The sequence below is a fragment of the Danio rerio genome, chromosome 4 (genome assembly GCF_049306965.1).
Source record: "Danio rerio strain Tuebingen ecotype United States chromosome 4, GRCz12tu, whole genome shotgun sequence".
Lineage (NCBI taxonomy): Eukaryota > Metazoa > Chordata > Actinopteri > Cypriniformes > Danionidae > Danio > Danio rerio.
Genome location: NC_133179.1, coordinates 55,452,389 through 55,480,018, shown reverse-complemented (window position 1 = coordinate 55,480,018; position 27,630 = coordinate 55,452,389). Strand labels below are relative to the sequence as shown.

The window sequence follows — 27,630 nt, the reverse complement described above, 5'->3', positions numbered from 1 at the left end:
TTTAATTAAGATGTTATTTTTGGTTGGTATTGTTTTATTACACACAAAAAGTATACCTGTTGCTTCATAACATTTAAGGTGGAGTCAAATAGACTATTCTAACCATTTCTTTTTGGGCCTTGAATGTGGCAATTATGTTCTATCAGAGGCCAGAAAGCTTTTAGATTTCATCAGAAATATCTTTACTTGTGTTTGAAGATGAACAAAGGTCTTACGAATGTTAAATGACATAAGGGCGAGTAATTTAATAAAATACAGAATTTAAATTTTTGGGGTGAAATAACCATTTAATTGTTAAAGATACATTGTAGTTTTTTTTTAAACCAACACTGCAACTTCACTATTACAGACTGTCCCTTCAACAACTTCAGAGCCATCACCTCGAGATGCATCGCCTCGGCCTTCTCCAATGGCGTCGCCTCGGGCTTCTCCAATGGCATCGCCTCAACCTTCTCCAATGGCGTCGCCTCGGCCTTCTCCAATGGCGTCGCCTCGGCCTTCTCCAATGGCGTCGCCTCGGCCTTCTCCAATGGCGTCGCCTCGGCCTTCTCCAATGGCGTCGCCTCGGCCTTCTCCAATGGCGTCGCCTCGGCCTTCTCCAATGGCGTCGCCTCGGCCTTCTCCAATGGCGTCGCCTCGGCCTTCTCCAATGGCGTCGCCTCGGCCTTCTCCAATGGCGTCGCCTCGGCCTTCTCCAATGGCGTCGCCTCGGCCTTCTCCAATGGCGTCGCCTCGGCCTTCTCCAATGGCGTCGCCTCGGCCTTCTCCAATGGCGTCGCCTCGGCCTTCTCCAATGGCGTCGCCTCGGCCTTCTCCAATGGCGTCGCCTCGGCCTTCTCCAATGGCGTCGCCTCGGCCTTCTCCAATGGCGTCGCCTCGGCCTTCTCCAATGGCGTCGCCTCGGCCTTCTCCAATGGCGTCGCCTCGGCCTTCTCCAATGGCGTCGCCTCGGCCTTCTCCAATGGCGTCGCCTCGGCCTTCTCCAATGGCGTCGCCTCGGCCTTCTCCAATGGCGTCGCCTCGGCCTTCTCCAATGGCGTCGCCTCGGGCTTCTCCAATGGCGTCGCCTCGGGCTTCTCCAATGGCGTCGCCTCGGGCTTCTCCAATGGCGTCGCCTCGGGCTTCTCCAATGGCGTCGCCTCGGGCTTCTCCAATGGCGTCGCCTCGGGCTTCTCCAATGGCGTCGCCTCGGGCTTCTCCAATGGCGTCGCCTCGGGCTTCTCCAATGGCGTCGCCTCGGGCTTCTCCAATGGCGTCGCCTCGGGCTTCTCCAATGGCGTCGCCTCGGGCTTCTCCAATGGCGTCGCCTCGGGCTTCTCCAATGGCGTCGCCTCGGGCTTCTCCAATGGCGTCGCCTCGGGCTTCTCCAATGGCGTCGCCTCTGCCTTCTCCAATGGCGTCACCTTGGCCTTCTCCAGTGGCATCCCCTCTGTCCTCTCCAGTGGCATCCCCATCAGCTGCAGTCTCTAAACCAGAGTGAGTGGAAAAGGATTATATTTTAGATGAACATTGTTGACATTTTTAAATCCACATGTAGAGAGAAAAACACATATTGTATTTTCTTTTTCCAGTGTTGATCTCGATTCATTGCTGCGCCACATGCAGAACAGGGTGGATTTTAATTCATCACCACCTTCGAATCAGATTAATATTACACGGGACAACATCCTGGGAGGTGCAATTCGTGCATTTCGGCGTCAGAGGTTTGACCCAGAAAAAAAACTGGACGTTGTCTTCAGAGATACGGATGGTACTGGAGAGGGGGCAGCAGATGAGGGTGGTCCCACAAGGGAGTTTTTAACCTTATTAATGAAGGAAATACATTCCAGCGAGATATTTGATGGTCCTGACTGGAAGAAGTCTCTTTCGTGCAATTCGAAAGGTAATTTAGTTCCATTGTTCCAAATGTGTAATTTATAAGCATTATCTCATGAGAAGCCATTTGAAATATCAGCACAGTTGTTACAGAATTGTTTTTATATAGCCACATTGAAAAGCTATTACATTTATGCAACAGTTTGACGGCATAAATGGGTAAAACAACAATGGGGTGTCTTTAAAGCCACTATTTTTCATAGAACGTCCTTCAGCCACGGATTGAATTCTTAAGCTGACATTTTAAAAGTTGTGGCCTGGTGTCCATTACTAATTATGAAACCTCAGTTATAACTATTTACAAATTAACAAAATTTGTTTGAATGTCTGCTGAGGAAAGCTATATCTTATGAGCAATATCCTTAAACAGTGACCAATGACAACGCTAGTCAATGCATTTGTTAGTGGTGTTTTTTTCTCTTAACCGTTTTTTTTTTTTTTTCAAAAAAACATTTTATTGTTTTTTTTATTATGTTTTATTGTTAATTAGCTTCGCTTTATGTACTATTTTTACGTAATCAAAACAACCCAACTGCATTAGGATTATTAGGAAAACTATGAAAAAACATGATTTTTAAAAATAGTTACAAATCGAGTTGTCCTTTTTGCAAATAAACTCTTATGTATATATATATATATGTGTGTATATCTTATATATATATATATATATATATGTGTGTGTGTGTGTGTATATGGCTTTATATCGGCACTGGTGGTAGGCGTAAGGTGGCACCAGGCCGAGTGCCTTAGTGCCCCCACCAGTGCCGATATACAGCCATATCGCACTGCTACTCGTGTGATATTGGGTTTATACAACAGTTTTACGGCATAATTGCGTATATAAAAAAAAAATCAAACACTGAGAGTTTCAAAAACCCTTTTGTTTGTGGAACTATTTTCTTCCATATTGGATTCAAATCTTAAGCTGTTAAACAGTTGAGCAAGCATCTTTTAAATTTTAGATCTCTAGTGTCTGCTTTTTGCTGGTTGTATGTGGGCGGAGTAATACACAAAGGGTAAAGAGGCTGTAGGAGTTCTGATATTGCAAAATGTCGCATGGCTATCAGCCAATCACATTTAAGAACCAGACAGAACTTTTATTTTATATATACATATATATATATATATATATATATATATATATATATATATATATATATATATATATATATATATATATACACGCACACAAATACATACATATGCACGTTTGTCTATTTGTGTTGCAGCTTTGTACAATGGTATGTACAAGCAGGTTGGACGAATGATTGCTGTCTGCCTCATCCATGGTGGTGTGGAGCCAAATTTTTTTTCTGAGCGACTATTTCTTCAAGTGTGCAACCTTAAGCCTTCAGCACCTGACATTGAAGAAATTGTCGACTTCGAGTTCAGAGAGAAGATAAAGGCGGTAAGATTTTTGCAATTCTTTTAAAAACTACATATGCCCATATCAAGGTCATTTTGTGCAGTTGGTGGTGTAAATTCTTATGTAATTCATGATTTAAGCAGTTTTTACAGTAGTTGTTGCATTGTACAGATGTGTAGATCAACTGTAAGACCTTGTCATAAATAGCTTGTCAGAAGTATGCAGTGTTTCTCAACTCTATTCCTGTAGACTATTATGTGAATTCATATTTTGTACACTTACTCTTAAATGCCTTGTACTTTAGATCCAATCAGCACAGAATGTTGAGGATGCACGGAATGCCATCACTGAAGCTGCTGACGAACTGGCAATGTTGGGGTCACTCCGGCATATCAACACATTAGAGGACAGAGATGACATGGTTGTAGCAGCTACAAACTTCTTGCTGGAGAGCAGGTTAAGGGATTCTGTGCAGCAGTGAGTTACTAAATATAACTAAAGTCTTAATAAGTGATATAACTTAAACAAGGCTTTTCAAAGTCAAGTCAAAGTATAATACACCTGGCGCAATGTAGCAGCATGTATATATATTTTTTGCTAGTTTAAATCTGATGCATTTTTCATTTCCATGTCCTGTGCCATGTTTTTATAGAGAAAATGCACTTGTCTCCTTCTGTGCACCCATATGCATGCTGATCTGAAAACGAGTTCAGGCTTGTTTTGCCCCTTATATCAAATGCCTTGCTTGATTCAACAGAGAAATAACGTCTTCCAATGACAGCAGACTCAAGGGATAAGTTTAAACCCTTTACTGTTGCTTATGAAATAAAGTAAAACATACACAATACATAATGGCATATATGCTAGATCAATAATATGTTAAATAAACAAGCACAATTGGCGCTCTATGCAAAATAGATCACTGTTTCCACACTACTGAATCATACATGTAGTCATATATTACAATTTATCAAATAAGGAACAAAATGAACATACTGCATGTATAATAACAAGCCTATAGCATAAGCATAAACAAATATAAGTCAAATTATGAAAAAATAATGTCTACATACCAAATGTGCCTTCAGTAACTCTTGTATCAAGGAGCAAATAATAGCTACAACCATGTGCTCTTCATGCGGCTTCTGAATACCTAGGCTCTTATTTATGATGTCATGAAATAATGACTCTAACATAAAATGCAATACCCATGTATAACCAGAAGAGGTCGCTAAATAATAGCTTAACACTAGGGGCTCTATTTTGACGGTCCATGCACAAAGCACAGGGCGCAAAACGCTTTAAGGGGCGTGTCAGATTCCACTTTTGCTATTTTAAGGATGGAAAAATCCGCTTTGCGCCGTAGCACATGATCTAAAAGGGTTGAGCTTATTTTCTTAATGAGTTATAGGTGTGTTTTGAGAATAAACCAGTCTTATCTCTCATTCCATTGAAGAGCCAGTTGTGTCTTGTCTTAAGCGCATTTGCTTATTTACATGACTTAAAGTAAGTGTAAGTGGAAAAACTGAGCATTTCACTAGCAAGAAAACAGTTAAACAAAAGTTAAGTTAAACTAAAATTAGGCCTCTCATAATCTATTTTCGCTCTCGTGGATAGGGAAACCTTGTACGCACAGATATCCATTAGCCTATACATAATTATTTTGTTTGTTAAGCGCAAATATTTGTTTCAAAACAATTTCGAAATTCAGTTCTAATTTCCAGCAAACGAATAAATGAACAATAATAACGAAGTGTGCTCAAAAACCTGAGTTATATCCTAAAACACATGCTGTGCCCCATATGGTCTAAAACCTGACAGGTGGGCAAATCTAAGCTTGTGTTTAATAAAACAAATATAAATATGGATATAATAAATAATACTGCTAATAATAATAACATTATACAAAAGAAAACTGTTAGGAATGAACTGAGAAAGCCCCCCGAGATGATGAAGGCATGAAAGCAGTTTTTTATTTTATTTATGTAGGCTGGAAAATAATGTTTTGTAATATTTTAATCCTTTATATTTATATCCTATATATATTCTTATTATGTCCTATATATATCCTTAATATTTTAATTCTTTTTCATTTTTAAAGATATTTGCGTATTGCTCTACATCTTGTGTGTATTAAGCAGTGTAAGCAAGGCGCACAACTAACGCACTCTGCGATCGACTTTAGACTGGCTTTGTCCTGGTCTATTGAAAAATCTATTATAGTTTCTCAAATTAGCAATGCACCTCAGAATGCCTTCCGTTTAAGACTAGAACACCTATGGGCGCACATTTGAGCGCAAATGCATTTGCTATTTAAACAGCATGGCGCAAAACCTCAAAACGAGTCTTGCGCCAAGCTGAAACTAGCAAACAACAATTGCGTTGTCCCTTGTGCCACATTGCGCCGGGTGTAACGATGGGGCCCTAAATGTAAAATGTCTGGATAAGATAGCACAAGGCTCATTGTTGGCATGTTTTTATTTTGTGGCAACTGAAATAGACTACTTCATTATCTAGCAAAGACCTGATCTAAAGTCAATGGCATAAGGGTGTGAAAGTAATATGAGCCTGACAGGCAGGTGCTCAAAGTATGTTCACTTTGCTTAATCCACACACAGAGATGTGCAACAGCACACAAACAAGCCAAATATAAGCAGTAATTTTATTAATAATTATGGTTCTACTGCGATTACTTTCCTTATTATTATTATTTGTTTGAAATGGTGACTTTCTAAAAAATGATTAATGTATTTAAACATACAAATATTAAGAGTAGAAAATAAGTAACACTAAATTTTAATGTGTAGTGGTTACATGTTGCCAGATATACTTAATACAGTAATAACGAGAGGTGTCTGGCTGCAGACCTGGTGCAGTGCAATCTGGGCTACATCCAATGCTTTTTAATGGGCTCACCTAACCCCACCCCTAACCCTACCCGTCACAGTAAAGTGACTCCATTGAGGGCATTGTGTCTGACACTGCATCGCTGAGTGATGCAGTCTCAGCTTGCATCATAAAGGCTGCATCCAGATACTATTGGTAATAACAGCAAATTATGCATAATTAGTAATATCAAGTCCATTGTTTTTTTTTCTAAGATAAAATCACTTAAAAAAATCACCATAGCTTGTTCATGCTTAAATGAATATTATTATTTTTTTCAGATTCAAGGAAGGCCTGGAATGTTTGCAGCTTTTGCAACATTTGGAACAACATCCAAGTCTCTTTCGAGAAATTTTGATGTTTAAAGAGAAGCCACTTACAGCAAAAGACTTAGCGGAGCTCTTCATCCCGCAGCTGTCACCAGTTGGCACTAACAAAAGGACCCTAGAAAACAGGATTGTTTGTTTCTGGAGACACTGGCTTCTAGATGTGGAAGGCAATATACAATTGGTTATATCGGAGGTCTTCAACCTTGTTCCTGGTATCCTGTAAAGTTTATTTCCAACCGGATATAGTGCACTTGACAACAATTTTCAAGCTGTCTTGGGGAGTTGAATTGGCCACTTTAGGTGTGTTTGATAAGGGTTGCAGATAAACTCTGGGATAATAAGTCCCCAGGAACAGGGTTGAAAACCACTGGGTTATATTAGGGCCTTCTCACACTATGCTATCCGAACCGTGCCCAGGCTTGTTTCCCGGATAGTTTGAGAAGTGTGAGTGCGCTGAATCGGGAAGAGGTGGGCCAGTGCTTGTGTGTGAGTGCAAAACGCGCCAGAGCCTGAAACTGAAAGCGAGACGTAACTTATAAGGGACTGTTTGATATGGATTTATTAATCATTCTTGCTGTTCAGTAAATGCAAACTGTTGTAGATTATTAAAGATGCAAAACCCTCACTGTACGACAGCTGTGCACCTTCAGCAAACCTCATAATAGGGTAAATGCCAAGCTAATGTTCATATACTGATAAACTTACAGTGACCTTTTATTGTGTTTTTTTTTTCCATTTTTTGCGGTCCCCTTTACAGCATCGATGTTGTAATGTAATTAAAATACAATCAGTTAAACAGACTTTGGCATTCATTTAGTTGTTCAAGCATAAAACGAAGCGATTTTGTGATGGCAATCAGTTTACCAGAAGAAATTAACCCAGGTTACTGCCAAATTAAATGTCCTATTGGCATGTTAGCATATACCTATTAGCATATATTTTGTTCATGCAGCACGAGAACTCAGGGCCGGAGTGGGACTCCTTTTCAGCCCTGGAGTTTAAGCCTTAGACCGGGCCACCTCAGTTCACGACTGACTATATCAATTCAGTTTCTTATGACACTATCACATCTTTTTCAAGAAAAGATTTAGAACTTCAAATGTTATACAACCCTAACAGTATTACATGTCTTAACAATAATAAAAAAATCATAATTATTCAGGTGAGTTTCGAACACTGGTCGGCAGCATTGTAACTCAACATGCTGACCACTGGACCACAATGGCACTGTTGCAGTGGGAATAAAAAATAAATATTGCCCCCGCAAGACTCTTTACCACAGTATTATTTTCTATTGATGGCTTAATCTTTTTCTTGCCTTTTTAGATTTCTGATCAAGTTATGTCAGATTTACTGATGTAGTGAATCATTTGATTTTCATAGAGCAGGTGTAATATTCATTAATATTAATTATTTGAATTGTTATATTCACTAAGGTGCCGTGGTTTGGGGTGGAATGTTAGTTATGTCATCATTAACCTGCAGGCTGCATTTTGCTAACGGGGCACCAATCTGTTCTGCAAAATATTTGACTGTGTCACTGCATATCAAATGACTAAAGCGATATAACTTAAGAAATCACCTCTGTGCTGTGCGAAAGCAGCGCAGCAATGATGACGTAAGCATGCCCAGGCCCGAATTTAATGTGAGTGCGGGCCATTGGGGGAGACAAGTGTGCTTTGGCCCGGTTCAAGGCAACTGTACATAGTGTGAGTGCAGCCTTATGCATGGTTTACACTCTGTAACATACAATTGTTATGTGCTTTCTTTCTTCTCCAATGTTTTTATAAAGGTTGCCAGCCACCACCAGTATTTTTAATGATTTTCATCTAATTTTCATGACCCCCACAATATTTTGTTGCACGAATATCTGCACAAAAAATATTTCAAAATAGACACCAAATGTTCTGCTTTTACACTAAAAAAAATGTATTCTAGCGTCATGTATTACATGGTTATAGGTGTGGTTAAAATCACATATATGAAAAATAAAAATAAATTGATTCTGTCTTTTTTCTTTATTTCTTTGATGTTTGTGATTATACATTATTAGTTCATGACATTATAAGTACATAGATTGCTATAGAAACAGTGTTCTATGAGCACATGAGTGCACATAAGTACTGACTGTTCCAATCTAAAAAAAAAAAAAATTTATCATGATCGGAGCAGTCATAAACAAAATTTGTTACATAACAAATGCCTACTGAAGTGGTTATGTTTTTTTGTAAGAATATCCATATTTAAAATTAAATGAAAACCTGAATAATCTTTTTTTCTCAGAGGGAGCATCGTCACCACTTTCTTTAAGCCAGGTTTTAGCATTTGCTTCAGGTTCAACCTCCATTCCAAGGCTGGGTTTCCCTGTTGAATCAGCACTTGAGTTCCTGCATCAACAGGATAATGAGCATGCCAAAATTTACCCTGATGCAAATCTGTCTTAAAGCGGTGCATGCTGGTTAGAAATCTTGTCCTGATTGATGCTGCGCCGACGCCACGTGACTGTCACATGTGGCATCAAAGTACCGCGACAGTGCTCCGAGATCAGACGGCAGACTCAGACCGTGCAGCTTCTGAAGAGCGACTGCAGGGGCTCTGATGACGACACCGATATTACACGATTGGCCGAGTTCACCACATGACAACAAACACGTGTATTTCGGGTTTATAATTGGACAAATTCCGATTCAAAAGTTTCAAAACAAACAATTCACTTTTTACACCCTCTTTATCTTGCACACATCTTGCTTATTAAAAGACTACAAATATTTTACTGCAGTAATTCATCTTTTGTTAAATAATCTGGTTATAAAGGTTAGCTTGTTTGCACAAGTTTATTTTTTTACTTTTTTATACAGACTATTTACTGCATTCATCTCCATGAACGATTTAAATTATATATTTTAGTGTATATTTTAGTGAACAACCCTAAATATGAACTCAAATAAGTCTTACAGACTTGAAATAAAAAATCATCATCATTGATCCTGCCACCCTAAAGCTCTCTTAACAAATTAAGTTAAAGAACTATTTTATTAAGTAATTATAAAATGGTTTTATTATATATTATAAATATATATTTTATTTCTTGTCTAGCAGTTTAAAGGCTACCTGCTCTTTCTGGGAAACTTCTACATAGCTCACTTATTTTACCTTTTGTTCTTTTCAACACAATCTTTTTGGATTAAAATGCTTTTTTGAAAATACTTTCATTATCCAAAATAATCTCATTTATTAAAAACTAATCAAAACACCTTGTTTTGCTTTTTACATTGGACATTTTTATATCTATTAATGTACATATAGGCTAGATCGTGTCAAATCATCAATATCCAAATCCAGCTAACTGAGTAATCCACGTACGAAGAACGGACCCCAGGCTACAATAAACCGTTACACTATTCAACTATTTGTGTTTTTATTTTATTTTTTTTTAATTAAATGAATCTAAACTAATTTGCAATTGGGCTTTTGTATAAGTGAAATTATTTGGTGAGTGTATCAATTCTGCATACATTAACTTAGCGTTCATTATTAGCCTAATCTAATTAAAAATATATATTTATGAACAGGACATTTAATAATCTGGGAGCGTTGACTTCAAATGTTTTATTTGGCCATGTCTCTTTCATCCCATCCACTGGACGCATTAGGATCGTAAAACCGCCTGGATCCAAGTCTGCAGACACCCCATTTAGGGAATATTCACTCGGGAACGCCCTTGGCCGTTCTCATGCACGCGACCGTGACCGCGCAGACACTGAAATCAATCGATCCGCGTCGAGCGGTACCGTAAAGCGTGTTTTAAATGCGGGATTCAGCACACATGTTCATATTGAAAATCATAGGAAATATTTTGGAGAACTTTGACTTCCTGAACAGCGATTTATGATCACAGATTTTATCTCAACTGCATTACATCAGGAGTTCAGTAATACACCCGCACAAACACTCTGAACACAGCAGACAGGGACATGCAGGGGCCCAAAGGACATGCGGGAGTTTACAATCAATCACACGACACGTGGGAGGTTACATGCGGGACCTAACATGAAGCAGTGTAAACTTTGGACGCGAGGCAGACTGAGTAGGGTGAAGCTGAGACCCAACCGCACGCTTAGACCTGCACGCTCAGACTAGCACTTCCAGACCTATCATTTTCTCAGACAGTGCCACCTGCTGTTGGGTTGGGTGAAGCGGCAGGTATCGAGACCCTCGCTCAGACCAGCACTTTCTAGGAAGTAGCAACATCGGACACGTGAGTAAGGATATTCATTTTATTAAAGCGATTCTTGAAATTAGCAGGTTTTATGGCATAAATCAATGTGACATCTTATTACACTAACAAACAATATTTCAGTGTTTGATTTGAATTAGTCAAAAGATAGCATTATTTTAAGATATTTACAGCGTGTTCTTATTTTTCTGTTATTGTACCATTCTGGGACACTTTTCTAGCAATGATTTCTGGCAAAATAAAAAACTTTAAAGTAAAAATGTTAAAATAAAATGTATTGTGTATATAAAGCAATTATTAATTGTAACATATTAAAGTGCTATGTAGGTCTACTGAACGTATTACTGTATTATCTATCTGAAAGTGGTACAGACAATAACAGTAACACAATAACAGTTTAACAATTGTAAATAAGATCTCTGGAAATCAAAATATTAATTAAGCTGCATAACATTTACATTGTGAGCTCTCTTAGGTTAAAACAAATATAATTTGCTTGTGACTTGTGTATTTTTTTCCTAGATGGATATTACAATTCAAAAAGGGGGGTCTCTGCCAGTACCTGTACAGTGCACCAAATGCTGCACATATTTTCATTGTCCATTTTGTGATGCCTCGGTTTTCCAACCAACACGATTAAAAAAAGTGCAATCACATCTGCAGGCTCATTTTAATAGATCAGTCCAGCATGAAGGTAATATTTGAAAATGTACATCTTATTATAGTGAAAAATTGTAAGAAAACTTAAAGTGCAATCTTATACTGCTTTTTTTTTCAGAATTTACAATACACAGATGTGGACGCCTCTGCAGAAGTCATCCACATTATCACTGCCTCTTCTGCAAATCAACCATTTTAAGAAAACCTGATTTTGTTAAACATTTAGGACTCTGCAAACAAAAACAACAACCACCAACCCCTCATACTAAAGCCACCACAACTTTTGCCACATCTCTGCCCGCCACACATGTGCCTCTCTCCACTGCCACGGCTCTGCCCGCCACACATGTGCCTCTCTCCACTGCCACGGCTCTGCCCGCCACACATGTGCCTCTCTCCACTGCCACGGCTCTGCCCGCCACACATGTGCCTCTCTCCATTGACACGGCTCTGCCTGCCACACATGTGCCTCTCTCCACTGCCACGGCTCTGCCCGCCACACATGTGCCTCTATCCACTGACATGGCTCTGCCCACCACTTCTGGCATTTCTAGGCCCTTAAAAAAAATTGTCGGAAAAAACCAAAGCAACTAAAGAAATGTCCCAAATGTGATTTGATATGCCACTATAAAAATTTAAAAAGACATATAGAACGTAAACACACCCCAAAAATGATGGACATCACTTCCTCATCTCATCTTGACAGTAAGTGCATAGACCCTCAGAATGGAGTCTATATGGTCCACAAAAGTTTTCATGGAGCTTCTACTTCACTCCATGTGCAAATACAAATATGGGGGGAACCACATCGTGTTTCATGTGAATTAAATGAGTGCCAGACTAATATGGAGTTGGCTTGGAGAAGTGGACTGCTGTCATACAAATGTGTTCACCTCCGGTCAGTTTCATACTGCAAAACATTTTTAACCTCACCTTCACTCACAGAAGAAAGTTTAAAAGAAATGGTTAAAAGCAAGTGGTTTGGGCAGGACAAAATAAAACAGTGTGTAAATCGTCAAAAACTAGCCCAAGAAGAAAATGCACCACTGTCAGTTGAATCCAAGATTGGAGTCCCACCAACAAAAAGGTTCATATCGGTCTACGAGCCTAATATATCATATTATAGTAGACTGGGCAGAGTCATGGTATCATATGACACCAAGAAGAATTCATGGCACTGCCCCTGTGCAAAAACCCAGAGATCATGTACCCATAAATACATAGCAAAATGGCACCTCTTTCAAATTCACCCTGAACTCTTCCGAAAAGTTCGGAGCACTGAAAGCGCTGAAGAATTTCAGGCAGCAGAGATGGAGGAAAGTGATGAAAGTGAGAATTACCCTCCAAAGGACATTGCTAAAGTAAAGAGCATAGTAGAATACATCTTAATGAATAAAAAGCTACCATCTACTATTCCAAGTCATTTGAGGATTTCTTCAGACTATAAGGAATTTCCAAAACACCTAATCCCTGATGAGACAATGTGCTACCACTGCTCAGACCGCACATTGCTCAGTGATCCTGTCTGCATTACACGTAATGCGAAAATTCTTACAACTACAGGAATTGTCCAAGGTGGAAAATTGTTACTTACATTTTTTATTTTATTTTAATTATGAAAAAGATACTAAACCATTTATTTTACATTCTGTATCTGCAGATATTTCAACCTACTACAAATTATGTCCTTTCTGTGGAATGGTGTACCGTTACCAAGAGTGGGCTAATGGTTTGCATAACTTCAATGACCATGTCCTCCTTGAACTCTCTCTCTGCCTCACCATAAGAAACCTGTTGCAGGTAATCGTTATAAAATACATATATTATATGTTATACAATATAATATTTTTAACAACAATAGGATTTCTTCATAGTGTTGATTTTATGCAACATTAGGCACATTCAAATCAAGACTTAAAACACATCTGTTTAGCTGTGCCTTTACTGAATGAGCACTGTGCTATGTCCGACAGTTCACACTATTATGTTTTCTGTTTTTAACTGTTTTTTTTAATCATTTTTATTCTTTGTTTTTATTTTCTTATACTTGTCTCTTTTATTCTTGTTTATGTAAAGCACTTTGAATTACCATTGTGTATGAAATGTGCTATATAAATAAACTTGCCTTGCCTTGCCTATATAAGTACTGATTAACTGTGATTTCTTTATCATAGGTGCATACAGCAGTCAGCAGAGTAGTGGAGTACTTAGAGGTAACTACAGGTGTACAGTTCCCCTCAGCAGTTACTCTTCTCCACGGCTATCTGCATTTTGAGGCCCTAACTGACCATGAATACAAGTATTCATGTGTATCTTGTGGTGACCATCCATCTGTGTCTTTCATGTCACCTATATCTTTCCTTTTTACTGCAGAGAGGTAAGTCTTATTAGTAAAACTATTAGTAAGTTTATAGTATGTATTTATTTTCTTTAGTGTGTGATCTTTACAGCCTCCGCAAGATTTTAATGGAGAGGTGGATTTAGATATGTTTTGGAAGGCACTGACAGAAGAACGAATTGCTCGAGGATTTTTTTCAAGTAAGGAAATTTATTATATCAGGAATGGCATGTCATCATTATTTAATTTCATAAGTGTTTTCAGGAGTACAATCTAAATTCACTGATGTATTAACATGTTTGTTTGTCCTAAAGGTCAAAAAAACAATCCATTTTGTGTTACACCTAGTTACAACTTTTGGGCACCCTGGATCGGGAGTAAGACTCGCATAGCGAATGTTGTTCTCAACACTGAATTTGAGAAAGTGCACAAAGCAAAAACTGCAGAACGAACAGAAATAACTGTCTCTGAAGATCGCTTAAAGGACGAACTTTCAAAACAGAAAGTAAAATATTTAATGCTAATTATATGTATTATTTGTCAGTGTTGGCATTTCATTTAACATGTGTGTTTTATGTGATAGGTGGGAGTGATAAGAAGACTGTGTCAAGAGTGTGGTTTAGATGCCAAAGGCTCTCGCACAGATCTACACCTGCGACTTTCGGAGGAGATGAGGTCAAGGGAGGCCTATGACAAGGTTTTTGAAAAGATTTGGGCTGCTTCAGGTAAACCTCAATGTCGCACATTAAAATAATACAAATAAATCAGAAATGTACAAAGTCACATAGACATAATGGGTCCTGTTTTCTGCTTGGCACTGATTGGGGAGTGATTGGTGGTGTACAGCTCTGGGGGGTGTTGGAGGTGGCCTTGTCTGACACCAGGGTGTATTGTTGCTTTCTGTGTAGGGGAGTGTATTTAAATCTCTGAGGCACTGCATCTTTAAAATTTTTAAAAGTATACTTTGTTAAGGTTAATGCCACTGCCCTCCATCATAACCTATGGTCATTTAAGTCCCAATGTCATTAATGGGATTTGATTATGTTTTCTTAACTATTTGCTTATCTTTTTTGTCTGTTCCAAGAGGTTGGGCTGTCATCATGTGTCCTTGTGGCATAGTTTACAGTATAAAGTGTAATCTGCGAGCAGAAAGTCCTCGGGATTTTGCAGATATGCTTCTGTCTTGGAAGCATCTGCCTGATGTTGTTATTTATGACTTTGCCCGTGGACTGTCCACCCACTCAAGTTTGAGGCAACCCATAACTTTCACACCTTTCGAGGGAAGGTTACTCGAACCAACCACTGAAAATATTGCAAAAGCAAAATCAGGAAAATTACAGGTAATTCTGCCATGGCTCACTGCAAAAAAGCAAAGTCCAGATCCGGATGGTCATCCAATAACTGGTTCTGCAGAACACTATTTTCTGTATGACCGCTTTCACGAAGACAACACAAAAGATCCTCGTGATTCACTGAGGAAGCTTCATCTTGTGCCTCAACTAGCTGGCAAAGTTAACAGTCAGGCTGCAGAACAGCTTTTTTCAAAGCTAAAGAAAAATAACTACTTTATGAACATGGCATTGCCATCCACACATGTTTTCCTCATGCGAAACATCATCCACCATTACAATGTCAGAAAAAACGAGAAACGTCTTCATGACATAAAAAAGGAATTCAACACAAACATTCACATGAATGACCACAGCCCGGTTGTGTTAGGTAATGTTTCCCTTACTTTGTAACAAATACATCACTATATCCATAACTGTACTTATGTGTATATTTGTATTTATAGAAAATCCATCCTCCACAGAGAAATGCATGGATATGTCACTTGGTAATTTGACTGTTCTTTCCAGTTGCTCAGTGTCAAGTTTCTGTTCTCTAATTATTATGTGTTATTTTCTAGTTTTGATGCTTTATTGTACTCTAAGGACCACTGACAGCACTGCCAGAAAATATTGTGACTTTACAAACGACCGCTGCATCACCAGGCATAACATCAGTCACATCTTCTCTGTCATCAGTACCAATTACAGAAAAAACAGCTTGTGAACCTACCACTCTTCTGAATTTTTTGGAACCTACTAAGCCTTGGGAGAGGGACTGGCATCCATTACAAGAGAAACTGGTGAACAATTACCATTACATACAAACGCACACACACACACACACATATTTATTGTTATTATTATTACAGCTTGATTATGTGCTGGACCGAAATCGCCCTGGCAGTGAAATAATTGTGAAGGAGGGGCAAGTGTGCCTTATTCGAGAAGAATTTTGGAGCCTTGGATTGTTGAGGGACATGGACTCGCATGTAAGCAGTCTGTTTTTTTATTATAACTTTTTTTTTATTAAAAACATTGACTTATCAAAGTATTTATTGCAGATTGGAAACGCCTGCATGAAGCTTATTTGTGAAATGGCTCGACAAATTGTATGTACTATAAAACATAATATTTATATAGATTGTTTTAACTTGATCCAAATTTAAAAAAAAAAAACAATTTCTAAACTGTGTGAAAATGTTCATGTCATTGTCAACAGTTTCTTTTTATTCATGTAGGGCAAGGACATATACATTGAGGACTTTTATGTTGTCCCTGTGTGGAAAGAAACTCCTAACAACATTGTTAATGGATTACCGGTGCGTGTATGTACTGTATTTACTGTGTGAGAAGTACAACCTAAATTAAACGACATAACTGTCCTGATCAATTCTGGGAAGATGCAGACTTGAAAGACCTGTTAGCCTTTCCAGCATGGACAAATGCCAGTGGACCAGACCGCTTTGTTGTCTGTGTAAGAAAATATTGAAATGTCTAGTGCATACATTAATTGGTATTGCAATGTGTGTGTTTCTAAAATAAAACACTGAAAAATCTTGGAAGAAGCAATAATGTTCAAATGAAATATTTTTACACCTTTAACATTGTAGATAATGATGCCGCTTCGAAGAGAGATGGTGTTTTTAGACTCTCTGTACGCAGAGCATGAATCAGGATTTGGAGATGAGGAATACAGGGCAATTTTTAGGTCTATCAATAAACTAAGACGTTTCAGCCTTTATGTGATATATGGCTACGTTCCTATAGCCATTTCTATTTATTTCCTAACCGTGTATTATAGTTCTGTCACTTTTGGCTACGTTCCTATAGCCGTTTCTTGAACTTCTGGCTATGTTGATCTAGCCTTTTTTATGCATGGTGTTCTAGAGTTGAGGTGAGCTGTAATTGTTAGTATTACTACTATGTTTTGTTTACAGGAAAGTTGCTTACCAAGTGGATCATGGGACATGGTCTAAAAAAAATGGATATGATTTTCCAGTGAGGAATCAACTTTAAAAAAATTATTTTTTGGCTTTTACAACAATTAAATTTTTTGTACATTATTCTAAAATAAAATTGATTTGCTTTGCCTATTTTAGGCTTTGCCACGTCAGACAAGAGGGAATGATTGTGGTGTTTTTGTACTCATGGTAAGATATAAATTGAGTTAATTGATTTAAAGATTTTGTAAACATTGTAAATGACTGTGGCTTCTCTCTTTTCAGTACACCCTCTCAATGGTGTGTGGCATTAGGTTTCAATTCCAGGAGGTATTATTTTATTATTTATGTAACTTTATTTTGTTGGTGCTTTTCTTAATCATAGCTAAAATGTAACTATTTTAGTGTATATTATCTTGCTTTCTTCTAAGCAACATATCTTTTAAAAAAAAGGGGCATGGTTATTGCAAGCACACTCAACATCATGTATTAACAAAAACATGTTGGTTAACTGTCAGACTAAACAGTCTTTCTTTCAGATGGATATACCTATCATCCGTCAGTGGTGGTGCCTTCTACTCATGGAACGATTTCAAATTGATGGGTATGTCAGTATTTATTTATTTTTCTTGTAAATCTGTAAAATTAAAAATTTATATTGAGTCAATACAACAACTTGTAACATGAATAACAAAACATACTTAAAATCTCTCTTACCGGTGACCAGTATGTCACCGACTCGGTCCCAGTAACTCCCCTCGCTGGCCAGCAGAGGCCACCATCTCTGGACTTTTAGCATTACGTCATCCATCTACACTGATTGCGCATACACCTGATTGGAATCTGGCTAATGACCCACGTACCTCTTATAAGCCGCACTCAAACACTCGATCAGGGCGAAGTCTTGTTTAGCCCCGGCCAGCATTTCTGAGCATTATCGCCAGCCTGATCTCCTGTGCACGACTCCAGCCTGTCTCTTACTTTGCTTCGCCTTCTCCCTGCCCACGACCCACGCTTGTTATACGGACTCTGACTCTCTCTTTGCCTGCCCACGAACCACGCCTGTTATACGGACTCTGATCCTTGCTGCCTGCCCTTGACCCAAGCCTGCATAACGGATCCTGGTTCTCGCTCACTCCCTTCCACTCATGCCTGGTAACTCACTCTTTGTCTGTTCATCATCAGTCTTGATACCCATACTACTACTGTGGATGTGTGTGTGCACTCCGGTGCATATTGTGTGTTTGAGTGAAGTTGTGATTAATAAATACTGCATAATGGATCCCTCCGTGTCAGTCTCCTCGTTACACAGTAATTATGGATTTTGTCTTGTTATTAAAAGCTATGGGCACAGATTTGCTTTCTGGACTGAGGAGGCAAGAAGTGTCTTGGATGGAAAGATTCTGCTCCTTTTTAGGGTGAAAGGAAAAACCACATCCAATCTTCCGGCACATGTCAAAGCAGTTCAAGATCGGGAAAGGAATGACAAAAGATTAATGGACTTGATTATCACATCAAAATCAGCAGAGCAGCATTTGGTGGTATAGATGGTTCCACTTTAAATTACTCCTCTAGACACTGAGTATGGTTGACTTAAATATAGTCAAGTGACAACTTAACTATTATTTGCCAAATATAATTAATTACTTGTGCATTTACATATAAAATATAATTTCCTTCTATGGCCCAAAGGATATACTCGGTGGGAAAAGGTCAAATTGGTTTCCACTAAAACTACGTTCTCAAGTGCCTGTCTACATTGAGAATGAGCAGTCCCAGTCAATCATTTGTGACTACATCAGAGGAATTCTTAATAAAATCAAAACACAGCTGACCTTCAATGATGAGGTGGAGTTCATTTGTGGATGTCTCCTCCCAGAGGTAATCACAAAACATGTATGTACATGAGCATGCTTATGTTCTGCAGTGTGTTTTATTTTATTAATTGGTTTATCTGTATGTTTGTACAGGCCATAACTCATGGCATTTCCGAGTTACAAGGCTTGTCTTGGCAGGAGGCTGAAGATGTCTTCCTCCAGGGCCACATTTATCACGCAAGGTATGTTTACATTTTTTTTTTTTTTGTACAAAAGCTGTTAAGTTTTTATGTTAAACACAATTTCTGACAACAGCATTTTTTTTTTTTTAGTGAAGTTGAGGAATTTAACAGAAGAATTGCTCGAGAAATGGAAAAATCTCCCCAACAAGAATGTAAAGCATTTTATTTTATATGTAATAAATACATTATTAATCCAAGTATTGTTTTTCACAATTTTTCTCTGCATTTTTTTACAGCTCGATGACTTGTAGGACCTCATGAAAATTTATAAAAAAATAAAGTTTGGTGTGAGAAAATTACTCAGAGTACTATCATTTATTCTGTGAATAATAAGATAATGTTCATTCCCTCAACTCGATACTAAAGAGTTTGATAAATCCTTAATGATTTAAAAACAAAAAACAACAACAAAAACAATAAATGACTGAAAATATTTAAGTAACTGAACAATATCTATTTACAAATACAGTTAATTAAAATACAACAGACTTAATGCATTAAATCATAATCTAGTATGTTTAATATTTTATATAATAATGTATTCAATCATAGTGCAATATTTTATAGTAGAAAAATAGTGTAATTTACAATTTATACATCAATGAATTCAGGTTAGGCAATTTTTCCAACAGCAGGTGGCACTGTCTGAGAAAATGATAGGTCTGGAAGTGCTGGTCTGAGCGAGCAGGTCTGAGCATGCGGTTGGGTCTCGGGGCCTGCAGCTTCATAATGTTGCCACAGAGACTTAGGGAATGGTCACCTACAGTGGTAGAAACGCGGAACTTTGTCTAGACACTGTTAACAGTGATACCTTCCCTACCCATGACAATGTTCTGCTAAATCCTGATTTCATCTTGTAACGCTGGACAGAATGTGGCCCAGGATCTTTGTCCAGTGCACGTGTTAGCAGTTGCAAGGCAGCAAAATGATTGATCCGTCCCTGGGTGGGCTTGAACCACCAACCTTTCAGTTAACAGCCAAACGCGCTAACCGATTCTGCCACAGAGACTTAGTGAAAAGTCACCTACAGTGGTAGAAACGCGGAACTTTGTCTAAAAAGGTCTGCTATATGAACCCTAATGTAAGTTTGCTGAGAGAGAGAGAGAGAAAAGTAACAGAAACGCCCAACGTGGGGCTCGAACCCACGACCCTGAGATTAAGAGTCTCATGCTCTACCGACTGAGCTAGCCAGGCGGATGAGGAGTCCCCACTAGAACTAGACACTGTTAACAGTAATACCTTCCCTACCCGTGACAATATTCTGCTAAATCCTGATTTCATCTTGTAACGCTGGACAGAATGTGGCCCAGGATCTATGTCCAGTGCACGTGTTAGCAGTTGCAAGGCAGCAAAATGCCTAATTCGTCCCTGGGTGGGCTTGAACCACCAACCTTTCAGTTAACAGCCGAACGCGCTAACCGATTGCGCCACAGAGACTTAGTGAAAAGTCACCTACAGTGGTAGAAACGCGAAACTTTGTCTCAAAGTCTGCTACATGAACCCTAATGTAAGTTTGCTGGGAGAGAGAGAGAAAAATAACAGGAACGCTCAACGTGGGGCTCGAACCCACGACCCTGACATTAAGAGTCTCATGCTCTACCGACTGAGGTAGCCGGGCTGATGAGATGAACTTTTAAGAGCTAAACACTGTTTACAGTAATACCTTCCCTACCCGTGACAATGTTCTGCTAAATCCTGATTTCGTCTTGTAACGCTGGGCAGAATGTGGCCCAGGATCTATGTCGTGCACGTGTTAGCAGTTACAAGGCAGCAAAAGGCTTGATGAGTCCCTGGGCGGGCTTGAACCACCAACCTTTCAATTAACAGCCTAACACGCTAACCGATTGCGCCACAGAGACTTAGTGAAAGGTCACCTACAGTGGTAGAAACGCGGAACTTTGTCTCAAAAGGTCTGCTATATGAACCCTAATGATAGTTTGCTGAGAGAAAGAGAGGTAACAGAAACGCCCAATGTAGGGTTCTAACCCACGGTGCTGAGATTAAGAGTCTCATGCTTTATCGACTGAGCTAGCGGGGATGATGAGAAGCTCTTTTAGGAACCAGAAACAGTTTACAGTAATACTTTCCCTACCCGTGACAATCTTCTGCTAAATCCTGATTTCATCTTGTAACGCTGGACAGAATGTGGCCCAGGATCTATGTCCAGTGCACGTGTTAGCAGTTGCAAGGCAGCAAAATGCCTAATTCGTCCCTGGGTGGGCTTGAACCACCAAACTTTCAGTTAACAGCCGAACGGGCTCACCAATTGCACCACAGAGACTTAGTGAAAGGTCACCTACAGGGGTAGAAACGCTGAACTTTGTCTCAAAAGGTCTGCTATATGAACCCTAATGATAGTTTGCTGAGAGAAAGAGAGGTAACAGAAACGCCCAATGTGGGGCTCTAACCCACGACGCTGAGATTAAGAGTCTCAAGCTTTATCGACTGAGCTAGCGGGGCTGATGAAAAGCTCTTCTAGGAGCTAGAAACCGTTTACAGTAATACCTTCCCTACCCGTGACAATGTTCTGCTAAATCCTGATTTCATCTTGTAACGCTGGACAGAATGTGGCCCAGGATATATGCCCAGTGCACGGTTTAGCAGTTGCAAGGCAGCAAAATGCCTAATTCGTCCCTGGGTGGGCTTCAACCACCAACCTTTCAGTTAACAGCCAAACGCGCTAACCGATTGCACCACAGAGACTTAGTGAAAAGTCACCTACAGTGGTAGAAAGTCAGAACTTTGTCTCAAAAGGTCTGCTATATGAACCCTAATGTAAGTTTGCTAAGAGAGAGAGAAAAGTAACAGAAACGCCCAACGAGGGGCTCGAACCCACGACCCTGACATTAAGAGTCTCGAGCTCTACCGACTGAGCTAGCCAGGCGAATAAGGAGTCACCACTAGAAATAGACACTGTTAACAGTAATACCTTCCCTACCCGTGACAATATTCTGCTAAATCCTGATTTCATCTTGTAACGCTGGACAGAATGTGGCCCAGGATCTATGTCCAGTGCCATGTTAGCAGTTGCAAGGCAGCAAAATGCCTAATTCGTCCCTGGGTGGGCTTGAACCACCAACCTTTCAGTTAACAGCCGAACGCGCAAACCGATTGCACCACAGAGACTTAGTGAAAAGTCAACTACAGTTGTAGAAACACGTAACTTTGTCTCAAAGTCTGCTACATGTAACCTTATGTAAGTTTGCTGGGAGAGAGAGAGAAAAGTAACAGGAACGCCCAACGTGGGGCTCGAACCCACGACCCTGAGATTAAGAGTCTCATGCTCTACCGACTGAGCTAGCCGGGCTGATGAGAAGCTCTTTTAGGAACCAGAAACCGTTTACAGTAATACCTTTCTACCCGTGACAATCTTCTGCTAAATCCTGATTTCATCTTGTAACGCTGAACAGAATGAGGCCCAGGATCTATGTCCAGTGCACATGTTAGCAGTTGCAAGGCAGCAAAATGCCTAACTCGTCCCTGGGTGATCTTGAACCACCAACCTTTCAGTTAACAGCCGAACGCGCTAACCGATTGAGCCACAGAGACTTAGTGAAAGGTCACCTACAGTGGTAGAAACGCGGAACTTTGTCTCAAAGTCTGCTACATGAACCCTAATGTAAGTTTGCTGGGAGAGAGAGAGAAAAATAACAGGAACGCCCAACGTGGGGCTCGAACCCACGACCCTGACATTAAGAGTCTCATGCTCTACCGACTGAGGTAGCCGGGCTGATGAGATGAACTTTTAAGAGCTAAACACTGTTTACAGTAATACCTTCCCTACCCGTGACAATGTTCTGCTAAATCCTGATTTCGTCTTGTAACGCTGGGCAGAATGTGGCCCAGGATCTATGTCCAGTGCACGTGTTAGCAGTTACAAGGCAGCAAAACGCTTGGTCCGTCACTGGGTGGGCTTGAACCACCAACCTTTCAGTTAACAGCCTAACGCGCTAACCGATTGCACCACAGAGTTTTAGTGAAAGGTCACCTACAGTGGTAGAAACGCTGAACTTTGTCTCAAAAGGTCTGCTATATGAACCCTAATGATAGTTTGCTGAGAGAAAGAGAGGTAACAGGAACGCCCAATGTGGGGCTCTAACCCACGACGCTGAGATTAAGAGTCTCATGCTTTATCGACTGAGCTAGCGGGGCTGATGAAAAGCTCTTTTAGGAGCTAGAAACCGTTTACAGTAATACCTTCCCTACCCGTGACAATGTTCTGCTAAATACTGATTTCATCTTGTAACGCTGGACAGAATGTGGCCCAGGATATATGCCCAGTGCACGGTTTAGCAGTTGCAAGGCAGCAAAATGCCCAATTCGTCCCTGGGTGGGCTTCAACCACCAACCTTTCAGTTAACAGCCAAACGCGCTAACCGACTGCACCACAGAGACTTAGTGAAAGGTCACCTACAGTGGTAGAAAGTCAGAACTTTGTCTCAAAAGGTCTGCTATATGAAGCCTAATGTAAGTTTGCTGAGAGAGAGAGAGAAAAGTAACAGAAACGCCCAACGTGGGGTTCGAACCCACGACCCTGACATTAAGTGTTTCATGCTCTACCGACTGAGCTAGCCAGGCGAATGAGCAGTCACCACTAGAACTAGACACTGTTAACAGTAATACCTTTCCTACCCGTGACAATATTCTGCTAAATCCTGATTTCATCTTGTAACGCTGGACAGAATGTGGCCCAGGATCTATGTCCAGTGCACGTGTTAGCAGTTGCAAGGCAGCAAAATGCCTAACTCGTTCCTGGGTGGGCTAGATCCACCAACCTTTCAGTTAACAGCCGAACGCGCTAACCGATTGAGCCACAGAGACTTAGTGAAAGGTCACCTACAGTGGTAGAAACGCGGAACTTTGTCTCAAAGTCTGCTACATGAACCCTAATGTAAGTTTGCTGGGAGAGAGAGAGAAAAATAACAGGAACGCCCAACGAGGGGCTCGAACCCACGACCCTGAGATTAAGAGTCTCATGCTCTACCGACTGAGGTAGCCGGGCTGATGAGATGAACTTTTAAGAGCTAAACACTGTTTACAGTAATACCTTCCCTACCCGTGACAATGTTCTGCTAAATCCTGATTTCGTCTTGTAACGCTGGGCAGAATGTGGCCCAGGATCTATGTCCAGTGCACGTGTTAGCAGTTACAAGGCAGCAAAACGCTTGATCCGTCCCTGGGTGGGCTTGAACCACCAACCTTTCAGTTAACAGCCTAACGCGCTAACCGATTGCACCACAGAGTCTCAATGAAAGGTCACCTACAGTGGTAGAAACGCTGAACTTTGTCTCAAAAGGTCTGCTATATGAACCCTAATGATAGTTTGCTGAGAGAAAGAGAGGTAACAGAAACGCCCAATGTGGGGCTCTAACCCACGACGCTGAGATTAAGAGTCTCATGCTTTATCGACTGAGCTAGCGGGGCTGATGAAAAGCTCTTTTAGGAGCTAGAAACCGTTTACAGTAATACCTTCCCTACCCGTGACAATGTTCTGCTAAATCCTGATTTCATCTTGTAACGCTGGACAGAATGTGGCCCAGGATATATGCCCAGTGCACGGTTTAGCAGTTGCAAGGCAGCAAAATGCCTAATTCGTCCCTGGGTGGGCTTCAACCACCAACCTTTCAGTTAACAGCCAAACGCGCTAACCGACTGCACCACAGAGACTTAGTGAAAGGTCACCTACAGTGGTAGAAAGTCAGAACTTTGTCTCAAAAGGTCTGCTATATGAAGCCTAATGTAAGTTTGCTGAGAGAGAGAGAGAAAAGTAACAGAAACGCCCAACGTCGGGCTCGAACCCACGACCCTGACATTAAGTGTTTCATGCTCTACCGACTGAGCTAGCCAGGCGAATGAGCAGTCACCACTAGAACTAGACACTGTTAACAGTAATACCTTCCTACCCGTGACAATCTTCTGCTAAATCCTGATTTCATCTTGTAACGCTGGACAGAATGTGGCCCAGGATCTATGTCCAGTGCACGTGTTAGCAGTTGCAAGGCAGCAAAATGCCTAATTCGTCCTTGGGTGGGCTTGAACCACCACCCTTTCAGTTAACAGCCGAACGCGCTAACCGATTGCGTCACAGAGACTTAGTGAAAAGTCACCTACAGTGGTAGAAACGCGAAACTTTGTCTCAAAGTCTGCTACATGAAACCTTATGTAAGTTTGCTGGGAGAGAGAGAGAAAAGTAACAGGAACGCCTAACGTGGGGCTCGAACCCACGACCCTGAGATTAAGAGTCTCATGCTCTACCGACTGAGCTAGCCGGGCTGATGAGAAGCTCTTTTAGGAACCAGAAACCGTTTACAGTAATACCTTCCTACCCGTGACAATCTTCTGCTAAATCCTGATTTCATCTTGTAACGCTGGACAGAATGTGGCCCAGGATCTATGTCCAGTGCACGTGTTAGCAGTTGCAAGGCAGCAAAATGCCTAATTCGTCCCTGGGTGGGCTTCAACCACCAACCTTTCAGTTAACAGCCGAACGCGCTAACCGATTGCGCCACAGAGACTTAGAGAAAAGTCACCTACAGTGGTAGAAACGCGTAACTTTGTCTCAAAGTCTGCTACATGAAACCTTATGTAAGTTTGCTGGGAGAGAGAGAGAGAAAAGTAACAGGAACGCCCAACGTGGGGCTCGAACCCACGACCCTGAGATCAAGAGTCTCATGCTCTACCGACCGCGCTAGCCGGGCTGATGAGAAGCTCTCTTAGGAACCAGAAACCCTTTACAGTAATACCTTCCTACCCGTGACAATCTTCTGCTAAATCCTGATTTCATCTTGTAACGCTGGACAGAATGTGGCCCAGGATCTATGTCCAGTGCACGTGTTAGCAGTTGCAAGGCAGCAAAATGCCTAATTCGTCCCTGGGTGGGCTTGAACCACCAACCTTTCAGTTAACAGCCGAACGCGCTAACCGATTGCGCCACAGAAACTTAGTGAAAAGTCACCTACAGTGGTAGAAACGCGTAACTTTGTCTCAAAGTCTGCTACATGAAACCTTATGTAAGTTTGCTGGGAGAGAGAGAGAAAAGTAACAGGAACGCCCAACGTGGGGCTCGAACCCACGACCCTGAGATTAAGAGTCTCATGCTCTACCGACTGAGCTAGCCGGGCTGATGAGAAGCTCTTTTAGGAACCAGAAACCGTTTACAGTAATACCTTCCTACCCGTGACAATCTTCTGCTAAATCCTGATTTCATCTTGTAACGCTGGACAGAATGTGGCCCAGGATCTATGTCCAGTGCACGTGTTAGCAGTTGCAAGGCAGCAAAATGCCTAACTCGTCCCTGGGTGGGCTTGAACCACCAACCTTGCAGTTAACAGCCGAACGCGCTAACAGATTGCGCCACAGAGACTTAGTGAAAAGTCACCTACAGTGGTAGAAACGCGTAACTTTGTCTCAAAGTCTGCTACATGAACCCTAATGTAAGTTTGCTGGGAGAGAGAGAGAAAAATAACAGGAACGCCCAACGTGGGGCTCGAACCCACGACCCTGACATTAAGAGTCTCATGCTCTACCGACTGAGGTAGCCGGGCTGATGAGATGAACTTTTAAGAGCTAAACACTGTTTACAGTAATACCTTCCCTACCCGTGACAATGTTCTGCTAAATCCTGATTTCGTCTTGTAACGCTGGGCAGAATGTGGCCCAGGATCTATGTCCAGTGCACGTGTTAGCAGTTACAAGGCAGTAAAACGCTTGATCAGTCCCTGGGTGGGCTTGAACCACCAACCTTTCAGCTAACAGCCTAACGCGCTAACCGATTGCACCACAGAGTTTTAGTGAAAGGTCACCTACAGTGGTAGAAATGCTGAACTTTGTCTCAAAAGGTCTGCTATATGAACCCTAATGATAGTTTGCTGAGAGAAAGAGAGGTAACAGAAACGCCCAATGTGGGGCTCTAACCCACGACGCTGAGATTAAGAGTCTCTTGCTTTATCGACTGAGCTAGCGGGGCTGATGAAAAGCTCTTTTAGGAGCTAGAAACCGTTTACAGTAATACCTTCCCTACCCGTGACAATGTTCTGCTAAATACTGATTTCATCTTGTAACGCTGGACAGAATGTGGCCCAGGATATATGCCCAGTGCACGGTTTAGCAGTTGCAAGGCAGCAAAATGCCCAATTCGTCCCTGGGTGGGCTTCAACCACCAACCTTTCAGTTAACAGCCAAACGCGCTAACCGACTGCACCACAGAGACTTAGTGAAAGGTCACCTACAGTGGTAGAAAGTCAGAACTTTGTCTCAAAAGGTCTGCTATATGAAGCCTAATGTAAGTTTGCTGAGAGAGAGAGAGAAAAGTAACAGAAACGCCCAACGTGGGGCTCGAACCCACGACCCTGACATTAAGTGTTTCATGCTCTACCGACTGAGCTAGCCAGGCGAATGAGCAGTCACCACTAGAACTAGACACTGTTAACAGTAATACCTTTCCTACCCGTGACAATATTCTGCTAAATCCTGATTTCATCTTGTAACGCTGGACAGAATGTGGCCCAGGATCTATGTCCAGTGCACGTGTTAGCAGTTGCAAGGCAGCAAAATGCCTAACTCGTTCCTGGGTGGGCTAGATCCACCAACCTTTTAGTTTACAGACGAAC

At 40.9% G+C, this 27,630-nt stretch overlaps 5 protein-coding genes and 6 non-coding genes across 11 annotated transcripts; 4 read left to right on the top strand and 7 right to left on the bottom strand.

Moving 5' to 3' along the window:
* Window positions 1–241: 241 nt before the first annotated feature.
* On the bottom strand, window positions 242–4,749 carry LOC137491466 (uncharacterized). The gene is made up of 2 exons (XM_068220662.2): window positions 3,524–4,749; window positions 242–1,466 (listed from the first exon to the last, which is right to left on the bottom strand). Exon 2 carries the CDS (start codon window positions 1,452–1,454, stop codon window positions 288–290), a length of 1,167 nt encoding a protein of 388 aa, XP_068076763.2. The 5' UTR covers window positions 1,455–1,466; window positions 3,524–4,749; the 3' UTR covers window positions 242–287.
* Window positions 1,790–8,434, top strand: LOC141381847 (G2/M phase-specific E3 ubiquitin-protein ligase-like). Its single transcript, XM_073948988.1, has 4 exons — window positions 1,790–1,882; window positions 3,105–3,283; window positions 3,546–3,718; window positions 6,409–8,434. Exons 1-4 carry the CDS (start codon window positions 1,810–1,812, stop codon window positions 6,677–6,679), a joined length of 696 nt encoding a protein of 231 aa, XP_073805089.1. The 5' UTR covers window positions 1,790–1,809; the 3' UTR covers window positions 6,680–8,434.
* Window positions 8,435–11,381: 2,947 nt separating this feature from the next.
* Window positions 11,382–14,072, top strand: LOC137491465 (uncharacterized). The gene is made up of 5 exons (XM_073946760.1): window positions 11,382–11,387; window positions 11,908–12,928; window positions 13,014–13,071; window positions 13,727–13,730; window positions 14,040–14,072. Exons 1-5 carry the CDS (start codon window positions 11,382–11,384, stop codon window positions 14,070–14,072), a joined length of 1,122 nt encoding a protein of 373 aa, XP_073802861.1.
* A 596-nt stretch (window positions 14,073–14,668) lies between these two features.
* Window positions 14,669–15,433, top strand: LOC137490829 (uncharacterized). Its single transcript, XM_068219762.2, has one exon. The coding sequence runs from the start codon at window positions 14,711–14,713 to the stop codon at window positions 15,431–15,433; it is 723 nt and encodes a 240-aa protein (XP_068075863.2). The 5' UTR covers window positions 14,669–14,710.
* A 261-nt stretch (window positions 15,434–15,694) lies between these two features.
* On the top strand, window positions 15,695–19,348 carry LOC137491325 (PWWP domain-containing DNA repair factor 3A-like). Its single transcript, XM_073948962.1, has 13 exons — window positions 15,695–16,011; window positions 16,084–16,131; window positions 16,261–16,341; window positions 16,960–17,020; window positions 17,122–17,172; window positions 17,248–17,292; window positions 17,502–17,566; window positions 18,069–18,117; window positions 18,305–18,503; window positions 18,655–18,843; window positions 18,933–19,021; window positions 19,112–19,173; window positions 19,258–19,348. The coding sequence occupies exons 4-13, from the start codon at window positions 16,983–16,985 to the stop codon at window positions 19,263–19,265; spliced, it is 795 nt and encodes a 264-aa protein (XP_073805063.1). The 5' UTR covers window positions 15,695–16,011; window positions 16,084–16,131; window positions 16,261–16,341; window positions 16,960–16,982; the 3' UTR covers window positions 19,266–19,348.
* Window positions 19,349–20,142: 794 nt separating this feature from the next.
* Window positions 20,143–20,215, bottom strand: trnak-cuu (transfer RNA lysine (anticodon CUU)). The gene has a single exon. It is a non-coding gene; the product is annotated as a tRNA-Lys (tRNA).
* Window positions 20,216–20,384: 169 nt separating this feature from the next.
* Window positions 20,385–20,458, bottom strand: trnan-guu (transfer RNA asparagine (anticodon GUU)). The gene has a single exon. It is a non-coding gene; the product is annotated as a tRNA-Asn (tRNA).
* Window positions 20,459–22,255: 1,797 nt separating this feature from the next.
* Window positions 22,256–22,328, bottom strand: trnak-cuu (transfer RNA lysine (anticodon CUU)). Its single transcript has one exon. It is a non-coding gene; the product is annotated as a tRNA-Lys (tRNA).
* Window positions 22,329–25,221: 2,893 nt separating this feature from the next.
* On the bottom strand, window positions 25,222–25,294 carry trnak-cuu (transfer RNA lysine (anticodon CUU)). Its single transcript has one exon. It is a non-coding gene; the product is annotated as a tRNA-Lys (tRNA).
* A 593-nt stretch (window positions 25,295–25,887) lies between these two features.
* trnan-guu (transfer RNA asparagine (anticodon GUU)) lies at window positions 25,888–25,961 on the bottom strand. Its single transcript has one exon. It is a non-coding gene; the product is annotated as a tRNA-Asn (tRNA).
* Window positions 25,962–26,069: 108 nt separating this feature from the next.
* trnak-cuu (transfer RNA lysine (anticodon CUU)) lies at window positions 26,070–26,142 on the bottom strand. The gene has a single exon. It is a non-coding gene; the product is annotated as a tRNA-Lys (tRNA).
* Window positions 26,143–27,630: the final 1,488 nt, after the last annotated feature.